At 31.1% G+C, this 12,415-nt stretch overlaps 1 protein-coding gene across 2 annotated transcripts; it reads right to left on the bottom strand.

The window, feature by feature from the left end:
- Positions 1–2,660: 2,660 nt before the first annotated feature.
- LOC132036248 (plant cysteine oxidase 4-like) lies at positions 2,661–8,717 on the bottom strand. Of its 2 annotated transcripts, none has more exons than XM_059426531.1 (6): positions 8,553–8,717; positions 7,246–7,621; positions 4,485–4,630; positions 4,112–4,259; positions 3,026–3,232; positions 2,661–2,935 (listed from the first exon to the last, which is right to left on the bottom strand). In XM_059426531.1, the coding sequence occupies exons 2-6, from the start codon at positions 7,343–7,345 to the stop codon at positions 2,817–2,819; spliced, it is 720 nt and encodes a 239-aa protein (XP_059282514.1). In that variant the 5' UTR covers positions 7,346–7,621; positions 8,553–8,717; the 3' UTR covers positions 2,661–2,816. The 2 variants fall into 2 exon arrangements, with proteins under 2 accessions (XP_059282514.1, XP_059282516.1); XM_059426533.1 differs by lacking the exon at positions 8,553–8,717 and adding an exon at positions 8,505–8,523.
- Between the last annotated feature and the right edge of the window lie 3,698 nt (positions 8,718–12,415).

Here is a 12,415-nt window from a genome sequence, read left to right as displayed (position 1 = left end):
TAAGGCAGTTGGAGTACAGTAGGTGGAAGGATGACACATTAAAGTCATTTTAATACACTAAGGGCTTTTTTTGACCCATTTTCGTGTAATTAATGATGTCTTCAACGCAATAGTGCAGGCCTAATTCTTTTTATGAGCCAAACACGTCAAAAATTCAATAATGGATGACACTGAAATGTGAACTCAGAACCTCTATCTGCTTTAATATCATGTTGAAGTGTGTGGTCATCTCATCTAAAAGTTTAAGTGATTAGAAAAAAATATTTTTATCTAAATTATATCTTCCACGGCCTTAAATTGAGTTGAAGTCTTCAATTTAAGTGGTTGTCAAATAATTGAGTGTTCTATTTGTGCACCAAAGGATCAATTGAGAATTTGGGGATTAAAAAGGTTTAGTCGGTAAGAGGTTTGAGGTCTTTGCCCATATTTTTTTCTTTTTTTTATTATTTTATTTATCATGAATAAAATAAAATACCACTCATGGAATAAATTTACCAATATAAATTACACTACATAAATGAAAATATTTAAATGTAAAACAAAAAATAAATAGATCTGATAAATATAATATAGTAGTAATAAATAGTAGTAGTAACAAAATTGCTAGAGATCATAACAATTTTTAAATTTTTTTACAATAGCATTAGATTTGAATTCCCACAAAAAGTAAGCTACAGATTAGAAAACTTTAATTTTAGCTAGAAATTAGCTACGGATTATATCCCTAGCTAAAGTGTAATCCTTTGAAAAATAGAATTACCGACAAACTGGATTTCCCGCAAAAATTTAGCTACAAACCTGGCTAGGAAACTTCCCTTGCTATATTTTAGCTAGGAGGTGTCCCTAGCTAATTCCTAGCTATAACGTGGCCAAATTTTCGAACAAGATAGTGTGCTAGGATATAGGAGTTTTCTAGCTAAATCCCTAGCTAATATGAACTATTAGCTAGGAATTTGATTGTCCTAGCTAAAATTCCTAGCTAATCGCATGTTCTCTTGTAGTGGAACTCTACTACTTTCAGATTTTGCCACGTGACATTATCTAAACCCTTCATTTTATGAGTGGCGTATATGAGTCATTTCATAGTTCAATGGCATATTTGAGTCTTTTTTCTAAATAAAGCTCCATTTTTTTCATATTTTATGTAACAAGCTTATAACAACAAGTTTGTCCCTTATACTAATAACATTATTATTTTTACATGGAAAAGCTATACTCTCTTATTTAGTTATATTATGAATCTAATCTTATTGTACATCATTCACAATTTTCACGTACTTTATGACTCTTTAGAAAGAGTAAAAAAAACATGAAAGAGTAAAAAAAACATAAAATTTGTTTAAGAAAAAAAGAGACGGGTTTAAAAGAGAGTACACTAATGAGATGAGATCGATGGTATGAAAAATACATATGAGCAAATTTGACGCTCTCCCAACCACGATTAACGTCCCAAATTTCACTCATATGTAACTCTTCATTTTCATCTACACATCATTAGTGTAATCTCTTTTAAATGTCTCTTTTTTTCCTTAAATAAATATTTTATGTTTTAAATCTTTTTAAAGAGCCATAAAGTACATAAAATTTTTGAAGGATGTAGAATAAGATTAGATTTATAATCCAATTAAATAAGAGAACATAGTTTTTCCATGTAAAATAATAATGTTACTATAAGGGACAAATTTCCCTAATAAGCTTGTTACATAAAATTAAAAAAGATGGAGCTTTATATAGAAATTAGGAAAAGGCTCAAATATGCCACTGAACTACTAAATGGCTCATATATGCCACTCGTAAAATGAAGGGTTTAGATAACGCCACGTGGCAAAATCTGGTAGTAGTAGAGTTTTATTAGTAAGTAATGGCATATATAACCTAAAATGGTAACGGCGGTAGCATTTTTGAGCCCAACTATTAACGAGTGGCATGAATGAACCTATTCTGATAGTTCGATAGCATATTTGAGCTTCCGCTCTTGTTTATATGAGAATGGTTAAAACTGCATCTGATGGCCTCTTCACCAAATTGCACCTAACAAGCAGAGCATGCTAAGCTAGCTTATATACAAAGCACTAAACGGTTCCCATTCCACAAACCCCTCAATTGGCAAAAGGTATTCAAGACTACTCTTTAAAAGAGTAAAAAGAAAAAGTAATGAGTTCAATAATTTAAACGGTTGTGTTAGACAGCCACTTCAAGCAATAAACAGAAGTTAGTTACTTCACTCGCTTGTTAATGCTAGCTACCTAAGGAGGACAAGTGACAGTTTAGGTGATGCACAAACTAGGAATCACTTGCTTGTTAATGCTAGCTACCTAAGGAGGACACGTGACAGCTTAAGTGATGTGATACACAAACTAGGGATCTCTTACTCGTTAAGGCTACATAAAGAAGAGATTAACAGATTAATATAGGACAGATTATTATTCTAAAGCTTTCTCCATAGTTTGAATTATTATCGTAAATTTCTCTGTGACTCAATTTCCGTCCACGAGTGCTAGTTCCACAAAAATCTAAACCATATCGCAGCTCATTATCCACCCACATGGGCATGAGGCAGAATAACAGGCACAACAAGATTAAGCGAGCTGGTTTTTTATCGATCAAAACTTCGAGGAACTTGCTTATACTCTGTCTTAACCATTCACTAATTTAAGGTGAGGTCAGTAAATTAGTGTATGGTATATAATGATATTTACATATCAAATGCCCCTATTTTCTCACCAATAAAAATCATTATTCTCAGACCGGTTGACACATTACTGATTCACCTAAATGCATTATAAAAGTTGGGACAGAACCAAAAATGGAACATCTCAAGTTTTGATGACACGGCCCTTATATTGCCCTCTACCGACCACAAAGTCGTCAGGAGGTTGAATCTCTTCCAACCAAGTCACATCTGAGAATGTCACTCCATCCACCTCGAGCTCACCTTTAAAAAAAGCATGTCAAAATACTTCAGATTTTCAGTACAATAAAATTTCATGTCATATCTGTGCAAAATTTCTCACAATGCAACTACCTGGTAGATCCCCTACGGGAGACCTCCGGAAATAAGTGCAATGCCGTCCATCCTCAGAGGAGTAAGGTGGAGAAAGGATGTCAAAAATAGCACAAGGAGTTATGGCTTTGAAACAATGGATGTTGCCTCCAAAAGTAGGATACAGAGTAGTCGTCCCACACGGAGCAGTCATGTCACAGTCTTTAACAAGCTTTGCCGGTCTTGTACCTGAGCAACATTAGGAGCGAGCAACTGAAGATAGCAAACATCGATGTGTGTGTATGCAATGTATACATGTAACTGTATATGAATTGAAGTGGGTCGAGAAGAAGTAGCAGTAGAATCCTTTATAACGAACATTAATCCCAGACAATAATACCCCAGATAAACTATTAATAAAGAAAAAAGAAAATAAACTCATAAAAGTGACTCTTCCAATTGACTTAAAATAATTGCTAGTATCTCTCAGGTCATAAATCTTTGGTCACCGCAGCCAACCATCTACAATTAATACATAGTATCTCTCCGTTCATAATCTTTGGTCACCAGTTGCACTCAACTATCCACAAGTAATATAATTACGTGCACATAGTTCTCACATTTTGTGTTCCAGTTGAAGCATGGGATACAAAATTCTGCACAAGATGTGAATTGAACCCTTGACTTTGCAAGTCTACTCAACTCAACCAAGTGATTATTAGTACAAGCAAGCACGAATTCTGCAGATAATACAATTAAACCCTCAAACTTAGTATAGCTCTCAGTCAGCAAGTCTTTATGGTTGAATTCTTAAGAGAGGAGTTCATGAGGCAAAAATAGCCATATCATATGAAACAAATAATACATGATTCTGAGTTATCATATTCAAACTAAAAAAGATATCTATGGATAAAATGTAAAGGCTTGACAAACCATGCCAACAGGACCAGAGATGAGAAAGGACCTGCCACCCAATTAAAAAAAACATAGCAAAAAACAAGCACATGCAAGGCCTCAAAATTAATGGCACATCAAAAGCATCTAATCAAAAAACCCTATGTGCTGCAATGAAATGCTATTACACATTCACCAAGTACATCCTAGACATCTAATTAAGATAGTACGCACCTTCCGATGGAATCGAAGGACCTGGAATATTGATCCAATCATAGGCTTTCACGTGAAAGGAACCATATACCAGCTTACTTAAAACAGTCATCCCAGGGTGATTGTGTAGAGGTATGATAGAGGAAGGTGGCATGCAAAATATCCCCATCTGTGAAAACACCAAACAAGAAAACAAATTCAATCATGCTGCTTTCATTCCTCTACTACTGGAACCCTACAAATTGACGTTGATCATCCATATTATCCAAATACCAGCACTCCTCTACGACCGCCACACATCCCCCACCCCCACCCCCCCCCCCCCCCCCACAAACCCAAAAAAAAAAAAAAAAAAAAAAAGAGAGAGAGGGTAAAAGCCTTATGCAACACTTACAGAGAAACTGTCGCATTCATGTAAGTGCAGGTATGTGATTGCCGGCGGTGACCGTGGTCCCCCATTGCGCTCGAGCAGAGTACCATTCCAACTCCGTACAAGTTGTGCTTCTTGCTCAAGACCGACATCAGAGGGCTTGATTTTATCTGTAGCCCAAACGAATAGCCGAATTGTCAGTAATATAAGTCATTAATGGAAGCATATGCCAAAATGAGCCTGAAATCTCATGGGAAGGCCAATTATCACAGAATTGACAGTTCAACTCATGGCCCAAATAAACTTACTGTAAATGAGAGTTTAGAGACTAAGGAATAAAACCAAAATCATCTTAAATCTTGAATTTTGCAGTTCTATGCAATATCTTTTAAGAAAAAATGAGAAACACAAAAATATGATTATAATAGTGCAATGCGATCCATGAGAAAAGCTCCACTTCAAACCCAATTACTGCCAAACCCACCTCCACGATCAAACACTGAACAAGCCAAACGTTAAATAAAGACTGCTTGCAAAACCATATTGACTGCTTCAGTTACCTATCTGAGCTTGAGACTGGATATGGGATAAATCTACACCATGTTTAGCACCCTTAAAACAGAGTAGAGGTCTCAATCTCACGTTTTCCAAAGTTTTCCACTTCACTGCTGTAAATTATAATGTAAGCTAAATTCTCAATTCCTGTTACAGATTAAATAATACAAACCTGAACCTTTTACCTTCACGTAAAAACCAGTCTAGATCTGTCCCCAACTACCACCACTACAGAAGAAATAAAAGAAGAAAAAATTAACTACCATCCAGTCTCCAAAGAGCTGCATGGAATTGCTGTCAGCTTTAAATATTATAGTATTTTGCAAAATGTGATAAATGTGTGAAAAATAGATTGATCACATAAAATTTCACATCTTTTGGTAGCTGTCGTGAAGTAATCTAGTGATTTCAAGATTTACTCACTGAAGACCTGCCGCATTGATTTCTCTCTCTGACGCCATCCTACATATATTATCCAATTGGACCATTACAAAAAGAGCATATCGTCCTCAAAGGGTGTTTAGATAAATGTTCTCCACTTGACCTTGCCGATAGCTCGATAAGCTATGAGCAATCTTATTCATTGCTTAACAAAGAAAACAAACAGTGTGATTCAATGGTTAGACACTCATTCTTCAAGTTTCTTTACATTTTAGAGATAATATTAAGACCCTCCATTAGTCTCAATCCACCAATGGCAAAGGAGAAGGATAGAATGTGGTTACTGCACAAAAATCCATCAAAACATATTGAAAGTCGCTAAAACTTTACCATCACATATACATAAAATTAATAGCCATTCCCTTGGTCTAGATTGTGAAGAAATAAAAGAGAGAGTATTGAAGACTTGGTGATAGTAGAATACAAAACACAACTATTTGTAGGAGTAAGATACATTCCGATCCTACAATTAACCAATGAGGGACCAACTTCATTCTAGCATTTAACACTACTCTGACAAAATTTTTAGCACCAAATTTTAGCACATATAAGATATAACATCGTTTTTTTACCTACCTATATTTATTTATTTTGATAATCCTGGTGTTTGGGCCAGCTTGTGTGCACCTCAACTAATTCCACGGGATACCTGCCACCTCCCACCAGCAACAAGTACCAGTTTGAACCTAAGACCTCATGACTCTCAACCCACTTCATTGACCACTACACCATTGGTGCCACCTTTGATACTCTAATAGTGAAGTGCACCAATCCCCTTCCTTGCCACTTTCAAGTCCCTCCGATCTTAGATACATCCAAGATTCTTACACCTCATAGGTTTCATGAAATACAAGCGCTATTTCCCTACACTCCCAATCTACTAGCATGAGTGTGAAAAACTGGAGTAATGCTTGCATAATTTGGATGTATTAAAGATGCTACTGCATTCGTATTGCCGAAACAATATACTTGAAGATCCTCAAGAGGCCTACTATTCCAACTAGAACTACATTTATTAGCTGGCAGAGAGCCTAGGAATTGTAAGGTGAGGTCCAGAGCTTGTAAATCAAAGTTATCAAAGACGAAAAGTGTAGTTTCAAATGTTAGTATGGAGTTAAGGAGGTACGGATTGATATACCATGTCCATCCTGAATGGTAAACTAGATTATAGCACATAAGAGCCTGAAATCTAGAAACTCGATTGACAATGAAAAAGAGTTACATTATCACACAAAAAGATTAACAAAGAAATCTTGAGAAAGGGCGGTTGAATGGTGGATTTTTTGTCTAATGTATCAGAGAGGCACATTAAAGTTATTAACTTCACAACACGGACCGACGACATATACACCAATCACAATTGGTTTTCAGATAATTAGATCTCCTAAACAAATTGTCGTCAATTTCAAAAGATGATATCAGTTTATTGAACATGAGATATATATAAGCCCATTAAAACTCCAACGTATTACATAATCTCATGCCTAATTTTACAATCTAGTATTTCTAAGGCCTTATTAACATAATACTGTTACATCTATCAAACCTAAGTTAGATTCAAGAGAAGCTATAGCTTTCTATCTTGAAATGGCCAAAAAGATAGTCACTCAAATAGGTTAAGGAGATTCTCATTGAACATAAAAAGAGAGATAAAATTTTACCACATGATCTTCCAGAAAACTATTTTTTATTACATCTAGAAGTAACTTGAGTTGATAAAATAGAAGACAAATTAAATAACCATTTAAACCACAAGGTGTTTAACTAATTAATCAACATAAACACATACCCAATAGGGAACGGACTTTGTCGAGAGCATCTTCTGAAACAGGTCCGTTAGGTGAAAGTGATGCTTTACAAGCGTTATAAAGCTTTTGTACAGCTGGCATGTTCAGCAAATCGAGTACAATTATACCCACCGCCTATACGACAAAACTTATCTCACTGTGGCTAACGGCTTCGAACTAAACCAAAAATCCTGCTTGAAGGGTCCTCTATTCTCGAAGACCCTTCAAGAACAGCTTTTCAAGCAGAAGATCCTTCGAGAAGATCCTTCGAGAACACAATTGGGCACAAACTGGACTTTATGATTCAAACCAAACCGGCGATCACACATCCATGTGGTCCTTAACTGATCCAGTTTTACTTTCTATTATCAATGTCACCTAACGAACAGAAGAAATCACCATTAAACTCAAACATTTCTAATCCATATAAATTCATGAAGATAATCAGTAGGATTTGGAAAAAAACTGCTATTCAAAATCACATTTGCATTTCCAAATTCCATCTCTAGAGCCCTAAATCCGAGCGGAATATTTACAACATCCAAAAATAACTCCCTTATACGCTACAATCCATTTCCAATTAAAAGCAGGGCTAGCTCAAGGATGAGTCTATTAAAGCAACACTAAATTTTTGTGTATGTGTATATATTTAAGGCCTCAGATTAAAATTATCAACTTAGACTCCAGCTATTGTGCTCTTCACCAGGCACCAGCAACAAATCTAGATATGCAATTTAATATCAAGAATTGAAAACTCAAGTTTATAAATTAAATAAAAATAGAAGCAAGATCGAAATGAAGAGAACTGAAGGAAGTACATATTCGAAGCGAAATCGATGTGTTTTCAGTAGATGCATAATTCAATTGGAAAAAGACTTATACAACTATAAGATAAACAATTAAAATGGAAAATAGTACTAAAGAGAGTTACAATGAAATTGCAAAACGCACAAATTGCACATGAAGACACATAAACAAAGCAATTTATCAAAAATTGAAAACTCAAGTTTATAAATTATACATAACAATAAAAAAGCAAGCTTGAAATGAAGAGGATTGAAATAAGTATACTCCAAGCGAAATCGATGTGTTTCAGTAGATGCGTTATTCAATTGTAAAAGAGTTATACAAATATACGATCAACAATTGAAATGAAAAATAGTACTAACGAGAGTTATAATGAAACTGCAAAACGCACAAAATTGAACATGAAAAAAGCAAAACAATAATAATAATAATAATAATAATAATACACACGTACACAAACCAGTGACTGCCAAGTTTTAAGCATAAAATGATGCTATCATACCTTGAGAAAATGAGAGATTAATTAAATTACAGAGAGATTTTTGTTATTAGAATGAAGAAGAAGATGGATTGCGTTTGCGTAAAAATTGTTTTCGGAGCCTTTTGGGAAACTCGGGGCTCCGGTATGGGTCGGAGTTATCTATCGTTATGGGTAAACCGACCCTTCTTTGACTACTTGAAATTATTGTCCTCGGTTGAGGTGGAAATCACAGGAATGCCATTATTCTCCATTCTTATTTACTTTGACTAGTATTAGTACCCGAGCGATGTGCGGTCAATAATAAAAAATATTAATCATGATAAATTTTGATGTTCTTGTAAACGAATTTTTAAAATTCATCTCTTACAATAATAATAAAATATACCTTATAACAAAATCTGTATGGAGATTAATCATATAGTTGTTTACTAATTTGGAGCATAAAATGAGGTCTGGGGATAAAATTTATAAAATTTCGAAATTTGAAATGCAGAATAGATAATTTACTCGTATCATGTATAGATTTTCTTCTGGCTTCTCTCAAATATACCCCGAATATTTGCGATTTTCCGTCCACTAATAAAATTGTACTTTAAAAATGTTGGTCAAGCCATGTAGGATATATTCCAACTTTTTAAATTATTCACAGGAATGTCAATATTCTCCATTCTCATTTACTCTAAGGACAAGATCTAAATATACCCTCTAATATTTCTTTTTTGTCCACTAATAATTCTTTACCTTGAAAATGTTATCAAGCCATGTAGGGTTATATTTATAGTTTTTAAGAGTATATTTTAACCTTTTCATTTATTTTTTTTTGGTAGCTTCATTGTGGTAAATGTCAGAGTCAAGCTAAATAGCCGTTATAGGGGGACAAATGTGAGGGACTTTCTTAGACTGAAAGGTAGACAAAAAAAAAAGTTAAGGTACATCGAATAAATTAGGGGTAAATATGAACTTTTTTCATTAATAATACTTCATAATATATTGTTGGGATAAGAATGGTATATATATATATATATATATATATATATATATATATATATATATATATATAAGAGTAGAGATTATATTTTTCATAGTGTTTTTGTTTTTTCAATTTTGTTTTCTTCACGTAATTTAATTAATGGATTAATCAAATAATAAAAATTAAATAAAAGGGTTGTTAGTTCTCTCTATTTTTTTTTTCTTTTTTTCTTAAAATTTGAATTAACCATCTTTTAATTTAGTTTTAAAGAAGTGTTTCCACATGTTAAGAAAATAATTAATTTTTTAAAACCGTATAAAAATTGCTTTTTTATATGTTTGGCAAGAAAAACCTTTGTTTTATTTGAAAAATAAAAGTGTACTAAGAAAATGAAATCATGAAAATCAATTTTTAAAGACATTTTAAAAAATAATCAAGTTTTCCATATTTTTAACAAATCCATTTTTCCATATTTAAAAAAAAAAAATCATTTTTGTTTTTTTTTCTTTTTCAAAAACGGGGTTTAAAAAAAAAAACAAATTTTCAATTTTTTTTTTAAAGGGTTTTTCATTTTTTTAAAAGAAAATTCAATTTTTAACCATGTTTTTATTTTTTATTTTTTATTTTTTTTAAATGGGTTTAAAAAAAATCAAATTTTCAAATTAAAAAAAAAACGTGAGTTTTAAAACTCATTTTTTTTTAATGAAAATTTAATTTTTTATTTTTTATTTTTAAAAAATTAACACGTCAATGCAAAAATTAAAAAAAAAGAAGAAAATAAATAAATACAATTAAGGAGAGTTATGTCACTCTCCCATATAATTGATTCATTTGAACAAATGTTTTAAATAAGTTGAACTGTGAGGACACTATTGTACAATAATGAAAATGAGGGGCACGTTTATCCCTATATATATATATATATATGTTCAAAACACGATTAATATAACATTATATGATGTCAGTCTATTCAACTTTATTATATTAAGTTCGAGAACAAAATTGAAATTTATTAATATTTTTTAAAAGAGAAGACTTTATTTCTAGAGTCTAATGCCTTTGAGATAAAACAATAAATTTTAGCTATTTTTATATTGTTTTAATTCGATTAATTTAAAGTGATTTATTATTTTTTATCATTTTGATTTGGATAATTCTAATTCAAATTATTAAATTAATTTTACATGTTTAAAAAAACAAAGTATAAATTGATTTTCTATTTAAACGAAGAAATACTATTTTTTAATTTTTGATAAATATTCTCGATTTAACTTTCTCAATGTGTCCTTAAAAGGAGCAAAATTATAATTTGACTAACTTACCTTATTCATTATTTGATCTCCATTTGATATATTTTTTTTTACACATTAATCTCTTTTCACATTTATTAGAATAAGAATAAAAATAAAAAAGTAATTAAATTTTATCTTATTTTAAAATATAAATATTTTAAGTATATTTATTTTAGTAAACATAACAAATAAATGACATGGTGGAATAGCAAAAAAAAAAATTATATGGTTTGACTCTTACTTAAGAAAAGCAATCATTTACTCCCTAATGGATTATACAATCCATATTATTGACTTAATGGATCGTGAATATTATTTAATTTTTTAATATGGGGTGCAATTTTTTTTTTTTTTGGACATTATTAATTTGCACTATTTTTATGCATATATATATATACACACATATGTTCAAAACGATTTATATAACATTTTTTTTTTTTTTTTTATTATATTAGTGTTTACTACAAATACAAAATTCTAAATTTTTTTTTTTGACATTATTTTTTTTTTAACATGTGTGCACTTTTTTTTTTTTGATATTCTTTCGATTTTAATATGTCGTGTTTTTCTGAATAGATGGTGGGTTGCACCTTTTTTTTTTTTTTTTATATTGCTTGATGTTTTTGGGGTCCAATAATGTGAGGTGCACTTTTTTTCTTGGACATTATTAGTTTGTACTCGGATCGTCAATATATATATATATATATATATTATGTTGAAAAACACGATTAATATAACATTGTAATTTGTGTTTTCTAAAACTTTATTATATTAGTGTTTGCTTTACGAAAAAACTTACTTTTTTTTTAACATTATATTTTTTTTAATATGGGGTTCTTTTTTTTTTTTTGATATTGCATTGATTTTTTTAATATGGGGTCCACTTTTTTTTTTATGAGTTCGGAGATGGTGAGTTCCACTTTTTTTTTCTTCCTTTGTTTTGTTTTTTTTTTTTGTATTGCTCGGTGTTATTTAGTATGGGGCCCACCCCTTTTTTTTTTTTTTTTTTCATAAATAAAACTTTATATGGTTCATTATTTTTTTATATTGGGTGTTGTTTAAAATCGAAATTAGTTTATGGGCATATATATATATATATATATATATATATATATATATACGTATTCAAAATACGATTAATATAACATTGTTTATTGTCATATCTAAAACTTTATTATATTAGTGTTTGCTAAAATATAAAGTTTAACTTTTTTTTGACATTGTTTGTTTTTTAATATGGGATTCACTTTTTTTTATTGCTTGATTTTGTTAATACGGGGTTCACTTTTTTTTTTTCCGTGAGTTTGGAGATGGTGGGTTCCACTTTTTTTACTTCTTTTTTAAATATTGGTTGGTTTTTTTTTTTTTTAATATTGATTGGTGTTTTTTTTTTTTTTTTTTTTTAATATTGGTTGGTGTTAATATAACACTTTTTTTTTTTTTAACCTTAAAAATAAAAAGCACTTGTAAACCCGTTTACTTATATAAAATAATATGAACTTTTTTCATTAATAATACTTCATAATATATTGTTGGGATAAGAATGGTAAATTTAAAAAGAAAACAGAAGTTTAAAAAGAGTAGAGATTATATTTTTTCATAGTGTTTTTGTTTTTTCAATT

Source organism: Lycium ferocissimum, chromosome 11 (genome assembly GCF_029784015.1).
Source record: "Lycium ferocissimum isolate CSIRO_LF1 chromosome 11, AGI_CSIRO_Lferr_CH_V1, whole genome shotgun sequence".
Taxonomy (NCBI): Eukaryota; Viridiplantae; Streptophyta; class Magnoliopsida; order Solanales; family Solanaceae; genus Lycium; species Lycium ferocissimum.
The sequence above is the reverse complement of the archived record's forward strand: the minus strand, read 5'-3'. Positions and strand labels throughout refer to the sequence as shown.

Coding starts and splice junctions, on each gene's coding strand:
- LOC132036248 (XM_059426531.1), bottom strand. CDS start 7,345: ATGCCAGCTGTACAAAAGCTTTATAACGCTTGTAAAGCATCACTTTCA. Junction 4,260..4,484: donor ATGAATGCGACAGTTTCTCT/GTAAGTGTTGCA, acceptor GTGTTTTCACAG/ATGGGGATATTTTGCATGCC. Junction 2,936..3,025: donor TCCCGTAGGGGATCTACCAG/GTAGTTGCATTG, acceptor CTTTTTTTAAAG/GTGAGCTCGAGGTGGATGGA.